At 38.1% G+C, this 21,101-nt stretch overlaps 1 protein-coding gene across 1 annotated transcript in view; it reads left to right on the top strand.

The window, feature by feature from the left end:
• The window catches only part of DNER (delta/notch like EGF repeat containing), a 108,979-nt gene that overhangs the window by 30,231 nt on the left and 57,647 nt on the right, over positions 1 to 21,101 (top strand). The window contains exon 2 of the mRNA XM_054282939.1: positions 13,946 to 14,242. Coding sequence (XP_054138914.1) covers positions 13,946 to 14,242 — 297 coding nt within the window. The remainder of the gene's footprint in view (positions 1 to 13,945; positions 14,243 to 21,101) is intronic.

The following is a 21,101-nucleotide window of genomic DNA, read 5'->3' as shown; positions in this document are numbered from 1 at the left end:
TGGGAAATAAAAATTACAGACAAAAATGTTGAAGTTCTCTGGGAGCAGAAAAGGGGTTAGATAAGATTAGTGTAAAAAATGTTCAGTGCATTTGCTTGTCTTGGGTAGTAAATCTTGGCCACAGAAAGGGTGATGAAGATACAGTATGTGTCTACTGAGATGGAGATAAAAGATAGTTTTATTTTTGGAAATATTTCAATATTTCTATAATAAACAGAGCAGGTAAATAGGTGAAATAGATATGCTGGCTTTTATCTAAAAAGAAAGAGAGAGAATAAGAAAGAATGTGTGATAATGCTTTGTTTTGCAAGATCATTGCAATTTGAAATCTAATAAGGTTTGGTGGAGAAGAACCATATTAAATCACAGGCATAATTTTCTACTTAAAGAATAAGTGCAGTTGCAGTAGGGTATAACCTAAATTGTGAATGCAAGTCCAATTTCAGCACTCTAGAGTGCATTTTTAGTTCCAAGCTGATTATATTGTGGGACAAGAAAATATGACTAGTTACCAACATATGGAAAGTTATTGTAAAGGAAACAGAGTAATTATTGTAGGCATTTTACCAGATGGTTTGTTATCTAAAAACAGCATTGCTTTGCATTGCTTTTATTTTTCTGTCTTTGCAATCAGAGTGAGCAGAAGGAACATACCCTAAAGAAATTTAGGATGGGATGGTGCCATGCTTCAATCTGCTTGTAATACCAGCTTTTCAGTTTCCAAATATTTATCTGGCAGATCCCTACATGTTTGTGATGGAAAATGACTTTATTTTTTATGTGCTAGGTACCACAGCAAGGAGTTACAGGCACACCTACAGCCCTACTTGCTGCCAATCTACTGGCTTATGAGGAAGGAGTTTCTGTGGTTGGTTGTTCAGTTAGTATAGCCAATTTTTTTTAGTTGCATTTCAGACATAAATAACATTGACTGTGTTCCACACAAGACAAAAATCGCAATGCAAGAAAGTCATAATTGAGGTTGTGCTTTTAATCGAGATTCAAGTTCTATTTGAGATCATAAATTAAAATGAAATTGCTCATTATTTTATTCTTACTTGACATTTTTGTGTGCAAGAAATGATTCCCGAATGTCTTCATCAAATATGCAATCTGTTTGAGTAATGGATAATAAAAAAGTAACAGAAGTGTGACAAAGCAAACTGGAAATATATTAGCAAAGCAATGTCACAAAGCTTGTGCACGGGCCATGTGCTTTTATCTTACCTTTCAATCTGTTTCCAAATTCAATACTAATTCACAAGACCAAGAAGATCCCTTAAAACTTTTCTGGCTTGCAGACTTCACTTTACTCTCTGAATCTCTTGAGCGCTAGAGTGTGACTGCCAGAACTGGACTGACATTTAACCTGAATATATCTACTCACTAAATTCCAGTAAAATTGTCATGGCAATCGTTCATTCCTGGTAAGATGTTTTTTGAACTTAAAATGAGTAGAAGTGAAGCCATTGGCAAAGGACAGCTTTTGGATATAATTATGTTTATAATTTGTTTATATTTTGTCTATACCTATGTTTTAAATGCATGTGTGCCAGCTAATCCATCCAGAAGTTGACACTGGGACTGAAACAGTTCATTTTACTGCATGTGTTGTGTTAGGCTTTCTAGAGATCTATCCCTTTGCTCCACTTGGTATGGTAAAAGCAGATAGTGAAATATAATTCAGTCTTGCTGAAAGCCCTAATAAGCAAAATTTTTTATCTGATTATCTGATTTAAAGGGGAATTTAATGTTTCATTTACTGTTCTTTCTTTCTGCTGTCACAGGAAGCCAGTGACTTAGTAGAGAAGACCAGAAGAAGAGTAGTCACTTTTTATATATTGTGGCTTTAGGCTTCAAACGTAATTTCAGTAGTGTTTCAGAAATCTGTATTTATTTCCCTCAGGGGTTAGGACCATGAGCTGTAGGCACACAGTTTGTGGTGATTGGGATGGGCTGAGCCCCATCCCCAGCTGGTTTCAGCTGTGAGCAGCAGGTGAGCAGCACTGACAGCAATGAGCCATGGAGTGCCCAGGGGCACTGACCAACCACCAAAGGGAGCAGAGGGCACACAGGTGCAGGGCATCAACAGGAGGGGATAAAAAGCTGGGCTGAAGAACCAGAAGGGCTGACTCTTGAAGCTTTCTGAAGTGGTGTGGTGTTACCCTGTATGGGTTGAGCTTTCTGAAGTTTGCTGATGGTGCTCTGTGTGTTGTGGCTGTCTCAACTGTGACAAGTGCTGTGACAATGAGGATTTAATATGTATCTGATTGTAGAAGATTTTTTCTTTTTTGCCCACAAATGTATTGTGGTCTCTTCTGTCTCTTTATTATTTTTTTTCTTCCAGTGTGTATTTGGCCCTGGAATTTAAGGAGGTATTGAAGATGGATTATGACTGGAGTTTCTCTGAATCAAATGCAGGAATTTTAGGATAATGAATTGTTTACTGCTGAGCGATATTGATCCTTCTGCATGAGTTTGTAATTCAGCAACAGATCATTTGAGCAGGGAGGGAAAATTGTATGGATTTGGTAAACTAGCAAAGCAGACTCTAAGGTTGTAGAGAGGGATGCTTTTTTTAGTGATTTTTGGTGAGGAGAGTGGATTTTGCACGCCCAAACAGAAGAAAGCTTTTGGGCTGATTTGTAACCCAAGTACCCTAGTGTAGCTTGCAGAAGGGAAGAGGGATTTGTTCACCTGCTGTTGATTTCCCACCCACTGTACTCCTTTCCTTCTCACTCAGTAAAGTGGGTGTATGTCTGGAATCTGGGTGTCTGGGTGTTAGCTGACTTCATTGTCAGAGGTAAGCAATGAGCTAATGTAGTCCCCAGTGAAATCCCTTTGAGGACACATCACAGACTATTCTGAGTTGGAAGGGACCCACTAAAAGAGGGTTTCTCTTGAAACAAGTGCACAGAGATTTGGATGGTGGCGTCCTTCAAATAGGAGATTAGAGATGTTGGGGGTGCTTGTCAAAGGGTGCTCAAGGATTTGAACCCAGAGAGACAAGAGTAAAACTGGAGTGAGGAAATGAAATGCTACAGAAACCCAGAGTTTGTTAGAAGTTCAGTCTTTTTGTGAATATCCATCAGAACTCACAGAAGGTATCAAGAGTTGTTGTCGTCTTAATTCCTAATGCCTGTTAGGCAGTACAATGGTATTTTCTAGGATATTTCTTGAGGCTCTAATTGTGAATCTTATTCTGAATTTGCAACTTATACCTCTTTACTAATGGATGCAATATGCATAAATGTCAATTGCTCATTAGAAGCTCAGGTCCAACATATGCTTGATCATCAAGACCAGCCTCTGAGGGTGTGATTGCAGTAGATTTCCCATAATGGTTCTTCAATTGTGTTATATTTTAGCATTTACAGAGAACTTACAGAAAATTTGATCAAGAAGCAGTAGTATTGTGATGAAGAATTTCACAAGAATGTTTTTTTCCTAAGGTGAGCAGCAGCCCAGTTTTTTCCTGAAGAAGACAGAAATGGGACTGTATTATTTTCAGTGTTTCTGTTCCAAAATGTAGGTCTCAGTAGTTCTGTTGTGTTCTTCCATTTTGCAAATACAGCATTAAGAATCTGCTCCATTGCACTTTCTATCCTCAGAAGGAAAGGCAGTGGTGTAGTGCCTTAACATATCATGTAACCTGACAGAGTAAGATGTGTAGGATATGGTACAGCAGGGATTTAATGAACCTTTTTTTTGTCCATTATCAGAAACTTCCTGCAAGACATGCCCATAGGAGTGGTTTAAAATCATTACTTTTTTTTTTCCTATTTTTCCTATCTTTTAAAAGCAGTTTGTTGTAGTATAAATGTGTTTGCTAAAGGTCAAGGACAAAATGCTGATGCAAGATGTGTATGTGCAGTTTTCAATAATTTATAAAACCCTGGCATTTGTCAAAAAGATGCCATCCCATTCCATGATGTAAATACATGGCGTGGACAAAATGAATTCTCTGTTGGGCCCTCAGTGACAGAGATACTGTGCAAAAGGTGCTTGACTGTTTTGCTATTTGTAGACTTGGTGTTTGGCTGCCTGTTCAAATGTTTCCTGAATCACCATCTTTCAGAACAGTTACAACAGTAGAAGTGGCATTTTTAATATTGTGACTAACACTTGTAACAGAGCTAAGCATTCTGAGAGACAGTGTCCAAGTGCCTCACTAATGCGTGGTGCGGAGGCAATGTGCTGGATGATAACCCCAGAAATAACCTAGAATTCTTTTACAGTGCCAGGAAATACTCACTTGAATGCTTGTAGCTGTTTCAAAAGGAGATAAGTGCTTCAGCCCCTAAAAACCTGAGAATCTGGGGGAAAATAATATCAATAAGCACTTCTTGTTGCCTCTGGAGTACTCTCAGACACTCTTATGTGTCTTGCTATCTATTATATCATAAATAGATATAGAAGAGAGCCTTTCAAAAGCCCTGATGTTTGCCACCAGAAATGAATGTTTTGTTATAGGAATTAATGGAAACTTGAAAAAAAAATACACAAAAAACTATTAATAATGTAAGTGTACGTGTAGGACTGTAACTGATGAAAGGCTGCTGGAGTGACCTGCAGGAAACACAATTGTGCTGCTGTTGCCTTTGTGTTCCATACAAAGCTTCCCAGCATGGCTGTGGTCAGAGCTGGAGATCCTTGCCCTCACAGATCCTGTGGGTCATTGCTGTCAGGTATTGTACAGGGAATGGGGACATGCAAAACCTCAGAGGGGCTGTGTCCAAAGCAGCCAGGACAATTTGGGCCTTGAATAGAGTGAGTAGAGAGTCATGGGTCATATAGCTAGCAAATTATATTTAGTGTCAAAACAAAGGAGAATTGGTCTAAAAGTTGCATTTAATATTTGGATTATTGTGATGAAAGGGCCAGAGAAAAGAACAGAAGAATATCACAATACCAGTATATAAATCCAAGATATACCTGCATGTCTGGTACTCTTTCCACATCCTAAAGGGATACTGAATGAAAACAAGGTGTGTGAAACAGCTTCTAAATATAGGACTTGGATCTATATTTAGTTATTACTCTTAAGATTTTTTTGGATGCCATGAAGTATTGCATTAGAAAATTAAAAGTCTAATTCATAGATCAAATCAGAAAGGGATAAATTAGTATTGATATTACTAGCTAAACCAGCAGATTTGAAGTCATTCAAAGAGAGTAATAATGGATTTAGAGAAGTAAATAATATGGGGATTGATCTGTGGCATAGGTTTCAACTTATCTGGATACAGACTAATTCATAAGGGTAAACCATCGGAAGAGAAATTTAAGTGACAGAAATTGTAGAATGGTATTGTTTAAAACCCCCTCTTATTTCTAGAGTTTCTAGTGGGCAGCAAAATGACAGCATGCATGCAGTGTAGTTTGATGAGAGGTATAAAGTCTTTTGATGTATGATCTCCGAACAGAATTCATAGGAGAGCTTATTTGGGTCACAGCCCTGCTTTCTCAGTGCTAGGAAAATGGGCTGAACAGTATTGTGTCTGTTTTCATAGATTCCAGGGTTCAGACCAACTAAAAGAAACTTGGACAGAAGCAGCCCTACAATGATTTATGCCCTGTAGGGGCAGGGCCCCTTCATCTGTGCCCTTTCATCTAGAAGGGGCACAGATCCTGCCCTTTCTTTCAGGAACTGTTCATTAATATTGTAATGCATTTGGTAAAAGCTGGGATCTTTAGGGCAGATTTAAAATGATAGAAGATGAGTTTGTTGCTGGGCTGAACCTTGACTCACTTTACCATTTCTGCCATGTCTTTCATCATGGTGAACAATGAGTATGCCTGGCATCTTGGAGACACCAGCAAGAGCATATAACATGTTTTCAGCACTTGACATCTCTGATGTGACAGTGAACACACTGAGAGGCAATTCCCCTATTTATCATGACAGGTTCCCTGCAACTTGCTTCAGGAGACCTGAGATTGCATACAGCTGTCCCAGAGAGGAAGGCTGTGCACCAAATTTTCATTTCCCTAGACCCAGAGATTCTTGAATTGTTCTATCAGGAAGCACATTCCTCTGCACTAAAGAAAAGTCTGTGTGTATAACCAGAAGGTCTGAGAGTGATTGAGTAGATGAAATTGAAAGAAAGTGGTCAAAACCTAGCAAGAGAAGAATTGTGCTGACATAGACTAGCAGGACAAAACCCATAGCAATTGTTATTAGATGGCATAGGAAAACTGATAATCCATTTTATTTTAATACAACTTTAGAAGGTATTTTGGATCTCAAGATTAATTTGTTTTAAAAAAGTAACCCCAGAAAGGATGTTCTACTGACTGGGCAAAACTGCTATTTCAGATGAGGGTTAAAGAAGCACTGCCTCTCACCACTGAATATAAAGACCTATTTTATGGCTCTGCAGACTGGTTTATTCTCCAAGTTCCAGCATATGCTGCTGCTGTTTTCATACCTTAACTAAGTGCTGTGAAGCAACTGAGTTCACCCAGGCTGTCATAAAATGTGAGATTCAACATTGTAGTTGAAAGTGCTTTCACAGAGAGGGATGGTGACAATGGCAGTGAGTGCCAACATGAGTGAGTGAAGGTGTTTAGCAAGTAGGAGTAGAGAAATTTGGAGTTTCTATCTCCATCCCAGCGTTGTTCAAATATTTAATCCTGTTACTTTTTGCAGTAAAATGGTAAGTTCTTCAGGGTGAGGGAGTGGATGTTGATTTGAAACTCTTTGGACATTATGTGTGGGCAGGTGCTTTGTTATGAAATAAAGATGCCTCCAGCTCTGTCTTAAAATTAAAAATCACTTTTGACCAGAAAACTGTCAGGTTCCTAGTCCAGAAAGGAAGGCTTTGAATCCTTGTCCACTGTAACAACGAGAGAGCTGAAGTCAGTTTCTTCACACTGGCATCTCTTTTCACTTGCTCTTTGTAGATAGAAGATCTGACATTGCTGAAAATGTCAGATGCACAATGTTGTTTAGGTATATTAATTAAGTATATTTATTAGTCAATTTAACCCTCGATAACAATATAAAAATGTAAATATGTTGTATTTGTAAAAATATCAAACAATTTGAATGTTCTTTCACAACAGGAGAAAGGCAAATATATATTTTTAAAAAGGAATTGAAAATAATCTGATGAGAAAAGCAGGAAAAAAAGTAAGGTGCTTCTCCATAATTGTTTATGTACATGCTGACATCTGACAGTTTTCAGTGGTTAGTGTGAAGCAGATATTTTCCTTTCATTGAGGGAAAGGGAAGATGATCTCAATTTACTTTGCAGTTATTTCAGGATATCTTGAGGTAAGAATGTGCCTGAGGACAGGTAGAGCAGAGCAGTTGGTGTCTGGTAACTTATTATACAAGGGTAAATCAGCCATTTGCTGGAGCTCCGTTTTGAAAATCTATCAGGCTGTTCAAATTCTGCCCTGTTATGTTTGCTGGTTTTTCAAATAGATTTGGGCAGCCATGCTTTGGTTTGCAATTAAACAGACAATTTCTTTAGGCATTTTTTTTCTGCTTCACTGAAGTAAAGAAAAATGTTTTATATCCATTTATTACATTCACTGGCAGTTTCATTACTCTGAATATTCAAAACTCATGGAATGAGAATTGCAGCTTGGAAGAAATCCCAAGTTCTCATTGTTAATGGTGTTTCAAAGAATCATATTCTGAATTATCTGATAAAGCTTACACTTTATTAGATTTATTGATAGCTTTCCTCATGGGTTGGACCATAGGGTTGAATTGCTAAATGAAAAGAGTAAGTGTTTGCTTTTAGAAAGAAGTTTATATTCTGTTTTTAGTGTGACACAGTTGTTGGTCTTGGCCTTCTGAATCTTGATTAATCTCAGTTTTGTCTTGTAGCTAGTTCCTAATGATTGAAGCTGCCAAATTCTTGTTTTATGTAATAGTGAAATGTCCTGTTTATACTTTTTTTGAGGAACACCCTGATTGCTCTGCCTTCCAGGACCTCTGTATACAGCACTTTTTATTACTTTGTTGTTTCCCATTCTGTTGAATCCCTGATACTCAGGTCTCAGGCTGGTGTAGTTCGTTGTCCATGGGCAGCTCACAGTATGAAGAGCACCATGATGGCACAGCCTTCCTTCTGGCAGACTCTGACATTCCAATTCCTGTACGGCCTGGCTCTGCTCACTGTGGTCACCACACCCTCTCAGGCAGTGTGTCACTGTGTCCTGGTGCACGTGGCAGAAGAATTGCTTCTGGAGAGTGTCCTTAAATTCTCACACAAAGGACATTGCAGGCAGCTTTTAGGGAGCAGCCATTTAACGTGGCAGCACCTGTGTGATCACAGTGCTGATCGTGTTCTATTTTTACATCCTCATGTGACAAAAAGCTCTCATTCATCCTGACTCTCCTAATCAGGATGTTTCAGCCACTTTTATTTCTGTTGTGTTCAGTCACAGTTGGAAAAGGAATGTATTCTTCAGCGCATCTGTTTTGAAGCAAATCTTGTTCTGAAGAACAGTAGTGTCTAAAGATGCAATATTAAGATGGTTTTCCTGTCTAGTATAGGTTAATTAAAAGAGTTAATATAATTTAGGATTTTTCTTGACTTTAAAGTTTGCTGAATAATTCTGTAAACATTTCTGTCCATTGGAGCAAAGAAGTGTTCAGAAGAAACCAGAATGGCCACAGAGAGAAGCAAAAAAGAAAAAGACTAAGTAACAAACCTGAATAGCTGCAGGTTATATATTTAGCCTTGCTCTACAGGGATGTATTTCTTGATTGTATTTATTTGTATTTCAGTGCTGCTTGAGAGTTCCTATTGCCACTGTCTCTGTGGTTCCCATTCTGAAAAAAAATTGCTTTCTAACCAGCTGACACTGGCAGTGTGAGGGAGGAAGTGTAATCCCCATTTTACAGTTGGAAAGAAGCAGAGATGGAATCTGGCTGTTCTCAGCTCACACAGGATGTCTCTGGGAGAGCCAGAAATTGAACCCAGATATGTTGCTTGAGTCCTACCGAGTCTCAAGGCAGTCTTTTCTCAAAACTAAAGAAAATGCATTTATTTGATATACTCATCTCAATGCTTTTCCTGTGGATACTATTTGGAACATCTGGGGTTTTTTTAAAATTCAAATTAATCTTTTTTTCTTGCTTTTCAATTCATATTTAGCACTAATATTTAATGTGAGATGGAATGGAATTTACAGCTTCACTGTGTGAAAGATTGCATTAGAATAAATTTTAATAATAGTTTGAATATAATTAAACAAATTTTTTCAAAGAGATTGCATTTTTTGATAATCTTTATTGTCATTGCTATGTAAAATATTTAAATCTGTTTCCATCTCTTTTTCATAAATTGATGCATATGCAAAAATAGGTGATATTTCAGATGCTTAAAAGGAAAAATATTTCCTCCTCTACTTTGTTAAAAGCAGATAATAGGTTAGACTGTAGGTTTTAATTATTTTCTTTCTAAAGTATTCAGAAATTGATAACTTTTAATGTACCATGCAAATCTTGAAATTGGTGTGTGAATGTGGTGGATCTTCCCATGATTTCATCTGGGAGAGAAGTTGTTTGCTTTTGTATTGGGGAATTTCTTCAGCAATGTAGGAGCAAAACCAGTTTTATTTTTACTGCTTTGAATTTCTCCAAAGATCTTTTCACCAGAACACGTGAAGAGATTTGTCTAAGTCCCAGCCACTTGAGTAACTCTACATATTTGAGAAGCACAGCAGTTTACCCTGTAACTGGAAAAACTATCTCGGGAGCCATGGAAAGTTGAAAACTTTGGGCTATGTTGGTTTTTAATATCTGCAGGCTGTCTGAGGTACTGAGTACTTCTGCATGCATATGCCAGGTATCAGCCTTTGACATGATTGTGGCAGCTTGGCTTTGTTAGCAGCTTAACATTCACCATGTAGAATGAATTTAAACAATCTGCTGAATTCTTAACAGGAGGACTGGATTTACGGTTTTCTTTATTTTCCATATTTTACTGAAGTTGCAAACTGGTGTAATATTGTCTGTGGCTGTAGGCAACAGCAATAAAAACTGACCTAAAAGTTGGTTTTGTACTGACACATCTAAGAGGAGAGTTGCAGGTGGAAGAGAGGTTTGGCACAGTGTGTAGGAGCTCATCTGTAGCCTTGGCTTTAGACTTGCCATTCTATTTTTTGAAGCTCTCTGGAGGATCTAGCTGGACTATCTCCAGGTGGAACAAGTAGAACCACTTTGAAGAGAAGGTGAATGAGCATCAACTGACAAATTGGTGTCATCACAAGTAGTACTGGCAGAAAGATCTTGCAGATTTACATCCTGCAGTGTTTCATCTTGAAACCTGAGGAAACAATTGGACTGGCTGGCAAAGGATCCATGTTTGTGAGTGTGATTCTTAAACAAGCCCAGTTTATGTTATACCATATTCAATCTGCCTTTGGAAAATTAGCTATGATCTGAAGGGCACCTTGGTATTCATCTGTCTTAGGATTCTATTGCAAAAATGTTTCAGGGATTACAATTGTCCAGGCATATGGAACAGTAATTGCATGCAAATACATTTTATGCTTTTTAGCTTGGCTCTGTCAGCTACAAGGGCTGGCTGTGCCTGTTTAGTCAAGGGATGTATTATAAAAACAGACAGACTATTAAATGAAAAACTGGGGATGAAAACAAGAGGCCGAAATACAAAATATACTTTCTTAATAGTCACTATGGAAATTCTGTACCTAAAACAACCCTGGAATTTTTAGTGGTGATCATACTGATTTAGTATTTATTCATGGGCTATATGGATTTTTGTTACTTGTTCTTTTCTCTGTGCAAGTCTCTGAAGATACTGTGAACTGCATGAGGAGTGGCTAAAAAAGGAGTTTGTAGTTGTGTATTTGCAGTACACTTAGGTTCAGCTCTTAGTTATGAGACCCAAGGTGTTTTGGTTGTTTTTTTTTTTTGGTGGGTTTTTTTTTTGGTTTTTTTTTTTTTTTTGTGTGAGCTTCAATAGTTCATTGAAGGGTAAGCCTTGAAATTTTGCTAGGTTTAATTCTGATGTAGCCAGGCTGTTCACTGTGGCAAAATGTTTCTCACTTGGCTAACCATTACTGCCACCTTGGTGGTAGAGGAGGACCAGAGAAACCACAGAAACATCACAACCAACACAAATTAATCAGTTTTATTTGCTTATCTCTTTTTATCTGATAATTAAAATTGACTCTTTAGTTCAACAGAAGACCTATGCACAAACGACATTGATTTGTTTTGATAGGCTTATTGGAAGACAAATGAGCTTTTGAATTACTAGTAACTAAGGAGTGAGAATGATGATAAAATCCTTTGAAGTGCTTCATAAAACTAAGTTTTGAGGAAGTCTATGGCTGAAGTTCAACATCTATTCATCTTTTATAATTTTTCATCTAATCTAAACTGTTTTAATTATTTTCACTTCCACTCTGTCTGAAAGGGTATGGGTGGTTCCTAAAGCACAAGGTTTTCTTCAGTGCATGACAGGGACAGCACTGAGCAGGACTTAATAATTAATTAAACACATCTGTTTCCAGTCAAACAGCTCAAATCAGTTTGCATCAAATAGAATGGATCACACAGAATTTTTTATTATTGAGCTTGTTAAGTGAATGGATGCATTCAATAATGGGGAAAGTGCCCTTTGTGATTGAAAGAGTTATTTTTTTTCTTTCTTGTTACTAGGCTTGCAGGTAATAACCTTAACGTTTTAGGTGTGACAAGGACAATTGAATTACTAACACAAAATAGGCTTATTTTGAATTTGGATTTATTTTGAAAGCATGAGTAAACAGCTTATCCTACAATAGGAAATCTGTGGTTCTTTGAAACTCAGGTCTAGTCCAAGAAACTAGAATATGAAAAAACTGTTGCAAGCAATTTTTGAGCTGTGCTTTGTTCACATGTCAACACATTTTATCTTCAGTACTCTTAAAGGGAAAGAAAATTTCTATGAATATCTCTGGCACTTGGCAGTGGAGCGAGCTTAAAATGTAACTGACAAACCATAGAACAGAACTTGCTCCTTCCTGAAAATTGTTCTTTTCTGTCACTTAAATATTATTTTGGGGAGAAGAGATGTAGAAATTGTTCTTTGAGAACTTAGGTGTTCTTTTGACTTGTAGGGGAAAGAGTCTTTAAGGAGATAAGCCCTTCTGAACATAAAACCCCATACTTCCTTGATATGTCAAATATATATGTAAACTTGCCATATAGTTGAGTGTTAAAAAAGAGGAAGAGTCAGAGCTTGACCCTGATGTCTAATGTATCACCTTATATGTATGAGCTGTGCCCCCAAGCAAAGTAAATAACACTCTGAACTATGACCAAACCACGAGATAAATTAATAGACCATATATTTTGGACTGTCCTCTATGGCCTCTAAGCCTTCTGTATCAGGACAAAATCTGACATTCATCATTGACTGTCTCTAAAATTAACTTTCCTAATAATCTTCCCTTTATTTTCCGTCCAAAAAATGTTACAGAGTCTGGGGTATACAAAAATTTGAGCCAAAGAAAGAATTCCAGCTGAGGTCAATAATAGTGTTGTTTTATATAAGGAGGTTTTAGGATTTGGTGTCCCTGACACCGGACCTTTGGATTAGTGCAAAGATAAAATTCCAAATGTAGACCCAATACTTGTTTTTTCCATTAATGATATTTAAGGTTTATGTAATTCTTGAGGAAATTATAACAAATATTTAATAATAAATAACTGTGCTGCTTTACTGAGAAATGTAACACGAAGCATTGCTTATGCAGGGAAGAGAAGGAATATTGTACAGAAAAGAATGAAGTAACCTTTAGGACTGGTGCACTTGGGTGAAATTTGCATTTAAAGATGAGGAAATGTCTTATTCCAGTGATGTATTTTCCCTTTGATGTGAAGACAAGTGGAGGGAGCTGCCTGATGGTCTTGGTTGATGACAGTGAACCAGCAGTGTGATTTAGCTCTCATTAAGGCAAGCATTTCTTCAGTATTATCTTGGAAGCTGTTTCCAGGACAAGCAAAAGTATTGGTGCTTTTTCAAAAGGCAGTGCTAAACTTTGGAGTCTCAGGTGCAAAAATAAACATGTGTCTGGAGGGATGGGCTTGTCCTCCCCAAGGAAACAGGGCAAGTACAGCTGATTTTTCCAGGAGATGAAACTTGAAGAGTTTGCAGATGTATAGATGCAGATCTATAAATGCATTATGAATGTAAAATTCAACAGAGAAAAGGGAAGACCTTTAACTTGAAAGTCAGCGATGACATAAGGAACTACAAAATAGCTGTAGGTAAATTCAAGATAGAAATTAAAGGCAGCAAGGCTTGGACAGCATTTTTCCTACATCACTGCGCTTAGTCTTGTCCATGCTACTACAAATGCTGTTTTAAAAACAGGCACAGTTTGCCCCTGCTTTCTAACTCCTGTTAGAAAGCTTTCAACACCCAAATGAATTGGACTCTTGAAACTGCTGTCCACAAAATGAAGTGTAGGTAAAAGGCCCAGCTCTTTCACAAAGGAAGTGGTGTCCACAAATAGGATTGTGTGATGTGGTTAGCTCTGAACACACAGAGCTGCTTTGTAACCTGCTGATCTGTACAAGTGCTGTGCCCTTTCCTATTTCTGTTACTCCCTTAAATTCCAACATATCTGATGTTTTCTTTGAAAAGGTTACTCTTTTAAGTCTGTTTTTGAAAATTCCTGATAGTGAATGGTGGTCACGTTCCTTTTTTGTTTATCTCTTTGCTCGAATGTGGCAACAGTGAATTAGCATAAATGGTGTGAGGAAAGTAGTTAACATAATTCGTATTCTTCTTTAATCCTTTGAATTTACCTCCTTGAAGATACATCAAAGATGAGTTTGGTTCATAAATATGTTCAGAAGATGAATACAGTAGGGGGAAAGAATCCTGTTTTATGGTATTTTTAAGACCAGAAATAAATCCTTTATAATCAGTAATTGACCTATATGATATGTTTTTTCCAGTTTGTTTCAGATCCTTGTGCCAGCAACCCCTGTCTCCATGGTAACTGCAGCACCAGCGGGGATGGGTACCTGTGTGTGTGCAGCGCGGGCTTTGAGGGAGCGCACTGCGAGCGCTCCGCCCGCGGCCCTGAGGCCTCCGCGGGGGCAGAGGCCAGCCCGCCCCGGCACAGCAGCCCAGCCTCGTCCACCCTGGAGCCTGACATCGCCCTGCCCCGCTCCAGAGCCACCGTCACCTTACCCACGTGGCAGCCAAGGGCTGGACAGAGAGTTGTGGATCTCAAATGGGATGAAATAGAGGTGAGGCTATTCGGTCACAGTGAAAATTCACTGACAAGAAACCTTTAAAGTGTTATTTTCGGATGGTTTCATGATGTCCTCACGAGAAGGCTGAAGATGTGATCTCTGCCCCGAGTTAATATGCTGATAAAATTGAAACAAAAACCCATTTGATCCATGTTATGAGTAATGGACTTAAGTTGGCTGGTGTGTTGTATTAGATTCTTCTTTGAAATGGGGTAATATTGGTTCTTCCGGTCAATTGTGTGACAACATATCTCCAAACATCAAATAAATTTAGGAAATGCTAAAAGTTAAAGCAATTCCTTTAATATATTTTTTGGTATTTGCCATTATTATCACATTTTGCTACATGTTTCTGCATTATTGAGACAACACAGTTTCTTGAGGATTGGAAGTGGTAGCTAATACATTACACAGGGCACAAATCTAGGGATGCAATGACAGTGGTGGAAACTTTTAAATGTTTGAATTTTAAACATTTGTTGTAACTCCTACAAAGAAATCTCTGTCAAAATGTAACAATATCTGGTAAAACTACAGCTGGAAAGCACACAACGGGTGATCCTTAATAAATGTGATCTTTGCTTTCCACTGTGTTGCACTCTGTGCTGTTTGTAATGCTTAAATATTTTGCATAGACTGAAGTATCTGCAAAAATTAAAAAAACTATCAAGCTTAACCAAGTTATTGTTAAAGGAATGATCAGTTTGGTACCAAGTGCTAGGAATAGTGAAACTTGTTGCTGAAAAAATACTTTAATTTCTGTAGGCAAATTTTTATGACATCTTTTTCATTTTGAGAAAGACCTTGTAATATAATTTTATTTCAGGTTATTCAGGAATAAATAGGTAAAATGTCAGTTGTGTCTTTTTTTTGAAATGTTTCAATGAGTTTGATTCTCCTGAGGTGTTTTAACATACTGCATAATGAGAAAGTAAGCAGGCAGGAGTTTAATCATGGAACAAGTGTATTTTTCATCACTCTTTTCTAGCCCAAACATATTTGTTGAAGTTTCCACTGTAAAATTTATTTAATCAATTTTATGAAAGTAGAATCAGACCATGTAAAATATATGTTTGGTGTGTTACAACTCTGATTTTAGCTGAGGTAGAAGTATTTATAGGGCTGTATTCCATTTCAGTGGGAGTGCTGGTGGGCAATGTCTGGAGCATAAAGCTTTATTTCCTGGAATTCTATCTCCCATATCTATTATTTTACAGTAGAACATATGTCAGGCACCAAGGATGGAGTTTGGAGAGAGCACTGAAGCAGAAACAAACAATGATCTGCTCTTATTACTTAGTTTAAATGCAGTCTCATCTCTGCATGGGTGGTCCTTATGTCCTGATCAATTAAGGGCATGCTCTTCCCTGTACCAGATTTCCCTGGTATGTCTTCCTCAATCTGCGGTCTGGTGTTGTATAAGGAACATTTCTGCCTGGTTTGCATTTTAGGTAGATTCAGTAAGAATTTCAGTCAGGCAGATAATTCACAAGTGACTATTCCAATAGCTGAAATTCACCCTTCTGCATGTCTTCTGTTACCTAAGAAATACAGATAGGTCATCAGTTGCTATTGCATGACTAACACTAGCATGGCAATTACTTGCTATCCTATTACAAAATTGCTTGTGTTGATGTGTTTTAATATACTGTGATGGGTCTTGTATTTTTGACAAGCTCTCCAGTGTGGCATAATGACCTTCTACCTTGTTCTTTGGAAGTCACAGTGAGAGAGATGATTATCTGGAACAAAGAGATTTCAGTTGCTGATTCGAGACATCGTATCTGATCTTTATTAACTGAGGAGAGTTGATTTGCCTGAAGGTCTGTGCTCCAAAGCCTCTTTAGTGGAGGTTTCAAAAGTCAAATGTGTTAATAATAAAAACACTACCTTTCCTCATAGCTGTAAGAACTTTGCAAAACTTGATCATTCACTCTCTTGAAAGGAAGAGTAGCTGTAGGTTTTGTATTGCAAAAATGTTCTCTTGTGATCTTTGAGTTTCAGAGGATAACAAGTACTGATATTTGGTTGTTGTTTTTTTTTTTTTTTTTAATAAATCTTCCCAGACAGTCTGTTTTCCAAACTATTCTATACTGGTAATGGAAGTGAATTAATGTTCTTCAGACCCTATGGTCTCAGAGAGAAGTTTTGTCAGACTCTTTTCAAATGGAAGCTCTCACTGTCTTCAAGGATGAAGTTTCCATGAAAGCTTTTCTGGGAAGTTTTGGGAACTCAAAGAATGAACACCTGAGAGAAGTAAGCTGTCTAGGAGAGGCACGATGTGTGCTTACAGTTGGACATGTTTTCTATATTCCTTGGATAGCAGGGATACATTTAGCACTGCTTGCTGGAATCAGCTGTCTCAGTAGTGTCTGTACCAGCAGGTAACACACAGATGTCTTTGGATGCAGTTTAATTTCTGAGTGGTCTTCATATAAGAAATTAATCTTTTCATGATGTCCAGATTAAGGACTAAAACCATAGATCATAAGCAAGAATTTTTTCTCTCAGTTGATTTTCTTTAGTATAATATGAATTTATCTTTGTGCTTACCCATTGACAGATAATTCTTTTTCCTACTTGGGGCAACTGGTTCCCCTTGTAGAGAGATCCAACTAACAGTCCCCATTTCCTCAGTTCAATCATCTTTTGTGTTACAGTGTATAGGAGATATTTATTAGCCAGTAATGAAGGGAAAAAGAAACCATCTCATTAATCCTACTCAATTAATGGATTTAATAAAGGTTTCGATGTACAAAATCAACGGTAAGAATAGCAGTACCATACTCTTATATACAGCTTTTCATAATAGACCTGAAATTCTTTTCAAAGGAAATCAGCTGTATTATTCGCATTTTACAGACTGAGATGCTGAAGCACAGAGCAGTGGAGTGATGTGCCAGGTGTGCAGCCAGAAATTAGAATGCTGAGCATGTGAGTCCTAGTCTAACCTTCTATTTATACTGCAATTTTGTGCTCAGATTCAAGGCTTTGGAACTAATGATTAGAGGCTACAATAAACTTCTAATTCCCCTTGCAGTGGGGACAGCATTTGTTTTATGTGTGTCCTTAGTCAGTAAATTGCAAGCCTTTAGGAGAGTGGCTGAATCAGGTGTAAAATCCTGAGTGTTCCTGCTCTGTAGCAATAGCAGAATTATTCCTTAAGTATATTCTTGAAACAGGAACCTTTTAGTCTTGACTAATTTTATGTGTTGCTAAATGTTTTTGCATTTTTTTGGTCAAAGTATGATATGGGTGCAGAAGGAGGAACAGAATCTGAACAAATCCATTTGAGATTGATAAATACAGAATAGAAACTTGATCCTTAAAAATGATATCTTAGGAAAACCTTTCACATGGAAATGGGCGCAGGTTGGAGTATATATGCTTGTCCTCTGCTTACCCTGTCTTCTTGACATTCCCTCTTATTATTGCTGTTAAGAGCTGGAATGTGTATAATTTTGATTTGACTTAGGACAGCTTTTCTAACTGTGTATAAGATTGTTTTTGAAATCTCACTAATTTTTCTTTTGTTCTGAGAAAAACAAATTCTACAAACACAGGAGAATGAAGGAAGCACAGATTTTGGTGGAATAATATTTGCTTTCTTCTAGGATAAGTCTGTAATTTCAATAACTCTCTCTCCTACAATATTAATTTCTGGAACTTTTTGTTTATATAGAAACATAATTTTCATAGACAACTTGATGTAAGTATCTCTGGATAGCTGCTACTTTTTATTGTATTTATTTTTTAAATAAAACCCTAAATGTCTCTAAAAGCTCAATATGCTTAAAAAAACTTATGTGAATTTCATAGAAATCTCAGTTTATTATATTCCATTACTAAATCATGTTCAATAGATAGTAATAAATACTAGGTTTCCTAAAATTTAAACTCTTTGAGACAGAAGTTATGTCAAGGTATTGAAGGTCTTCTCTTCTGAAGCTATATTGGTGGGTGGGCTTAGGATTTTTGGTTATCCAGAGCTGTTTTTGAAAAGTATCTGGATTCATTTAACTGTTCCTTCAGAAATCATCCTGTTTTGAAGTCCTAGAGAGTACGAGGGAGAAAGAGGGGAAAAAAAAACCAACCCCAACCCTGATGTGTTTACTGCCTTTCAGTGTTTTGGTGTAGAAATATCCATAGCTGACTTGACAGTCTTAGGTTGAAATTTATGTCCCAGCTTATCCTCCAGTGAGCTGAGCTCATACAGTGCATGCAAAGATTTGACTATGTGCAATTTTTGCTCAATGAACTTGTTTACACAGTGTTTATCTTTCTTTTCAGAACAGCTCCATAGACTCTGGAATAATAAATGACTATTAATTCTTGATGGAAGTAATCTTTGTTGAATGACTGTGCTGTGATCTAAGTAGAGGATAGGCAGCTAAGCCTCACACAGCCGCTTGCCTCACTGCCCCATCCAGTGAGATGGGAGAGAAAATTGGAAGGGTAAAAGTGGGAAAACTCATGGGAAGATGAAGACATTTCAATAATTTTAAAATGAAGAAATAGAAAACAAGAAAGAAAAAACCTGAACAAAACAAGTAATGCAAAAAGCCCTAATTACTCACCACCAAGTAACTGATGCCCAGCCACTCTCTGAGCAACAGCAGCTCTGGCCAAGTTCCAGCCCCAGTTTCATTGCTGAGCGTGGCCTCCTGTGGTGGGGATGTGGCTTTGGTCAGTGGGATCTGCTGTCCCACTGTGTTCCCTCAGCACCCCCAGCCTGCCCCTGGTAGGGCGCTCTGAGAAAGAGAAAAGGCTTTGATGCTGTGTGAACACTTCAGTGATAACTAAAATATCCCTGTTACCAACCCTGTGTTCATCACAAGTCCAAAACATGCAAGCAATTGTGAACAAAATTAACTACATCCCAGCCAAAACCAGTACAGACTGAATGTCAGATTTTATGAAGCTGACACTGAATTTGGTGGATGGCTTGAAACAAGAAGGCAGCTTGCTGAAATGATAATCTAGGTAATCTGTCATTGTGTAAGAGAGCCTCCTGTGCCTGCTGATGCCTCTTGGTGGGATGTTGGCATTGATAGTCTATGACAGGAAAACAGAGTTTTAATAATGTTATCTGGAGGATTGCCGTGCACTGGAAGGTGCTGGATCCTCCCGGTGCTGTGGTTGCTGACCGTACAAAGTGACTCTTGCTCAGATGGGCAAAGGAACAGACTGCCAGCAACAGAATTTGCTGGGTGGATGTACAGCCTCCCTTACACCAAGTTTCAGTGCTGTGATAACTGGTAAGCTGTGGGATTTCTGGTCTGGGGAAAAGCCCAAAGATGGCCTTGGGCCCCCGGGTTCGAAAGGACGAGAGGAAGCTTCAGATTTGTTCTCGGTCTCGGTGTTTATTAATTGCTTATCTAAAAGATTTTCTCTTGGCCTGACAGAGTTCTGCTCAGCAGTCAGCCATGGGCACACACTGAAAGCCCCTGGGGCGGTCACCTATCTTTATACCTGGAGTTACGTATACCATATTTATCATTTTTCTCCAATACCCTCTACCCTTATTAACCAGTGTTCCCCTAGTAAGGTCCAATCCCGGAGTGCCAACACCACCACAGAAGATGGAGGCCCAGAGGAAGAAGAAGAAGGAGAAGGGCACGCCCCAATCCCTCCATCTTGCCTCTCTAGACCCCCCTGTACAGGGATCTTAAACCCTGTATCTCACACTCCAATTAACTTGTCCCTTCACCATTCACCCCAATGAAATCCTCCCGTCCTCATACTGATGTCATCTCCCGTGTGGGATCAAAGTCCAGCCACCAGACATTTCTGGCAGCATTCCAGGACTCCTGAGCCCCCCAGGGGGGGTCTTGTTCACCCTGCACCCCAGTTCTGAGAGACTGAGATCCCACAGTAAGCCTTCTTCATCTGATACTGTTTTTGGATGCAGTCTGTCAGTCTCCCCTCCTCAGAGAGGCACTACTCCTACTCTAAACACTTTTGCTTTTCTCTCCCACTGGTGAGATATGTTAGAAGTAAACCTTGATTTTCTTTCTGTTCTGGTTTTCTTTCAATTATTGTCCCATTTGAAACTCTGAGGGTAGAACCAAGTGCAGTGATATGGAGGTTAAGCTAAATGACACTAGATTTTTCATCAGCAGTAGTTTTTCTGTGCTACAGGGCAAGGATACTGGAACTGCTTTTTTTTTCTTTTAGAATTTTGTTCTGAGTTCAATTTCTGTGCTAGAAATGATCCTGCTTTGTTCCTTGACATCCTGACATTAAGAAGATAGTACTAGATCCCTCTCTTGTGGTTCTATTCCATTGCCTTTTATTTTCCTACTTCTCTTTTCACTTTTTATTTGCCAACAGCTGTTCAAGATCTATAGTTAGGATCTAACCTGTTTTATTTCTTTCATGTATTATTTTTTCCTTATATAAGGAAGACTGCCAAAAGTGTTACATGTCTTAAAAATGAGGGATGCCTCTTGCCACGCTTACAGGGTCAGAAGAGAATAAATCCTGATGGCCTTATTCTGATAAAAAAAGTAGTTGTATGTTCAGAAAAGCCAAAATTGCACGTTATGAAACTTGCTTTATTGAACTGAAATTTAATATGAAATCCCTTGGAAGAAAATCTGAAAGAACTAGCATTTACAAGACCATCCCTCATACTGCATTTGTCATGACAGTTTCTGTCCTACTGAAGAATTGAAAGGTTTTCTTTCATAATGACCATGCCAGTTTTCATGGGGTACCACCCCAGAACACAGCCTTGCTTTTCTCAAAAAACTCATTTTCTCACTCCTTCCATAACATAATGTCTTGGATGAGTTTGTGTCCATCTTTTTTATTTAGTTCAAGAATTATGTGTGCATTCATACATTCTGTT

The sequence above is a fragment of the Melozone crissalis genome, unplaced genomic scaffold (genome assembly GCF_028551555.1).
Source record: "Melozone crissalis strain CALT ecotype California unplaced genomic scaffold, PUWL_Pcris_2 ptg000034l_1, whole genome shotgun sequence".
Classification (NCBI taxonomy): Eukaryota; Metazoa; Chordata; class Aves; order Passeriformes; family Passerellidae; genus Melozone; species Melozone crissalis.
This window is presented reverse-complemented; position numbering and strand designations above follow the sequence as displayed.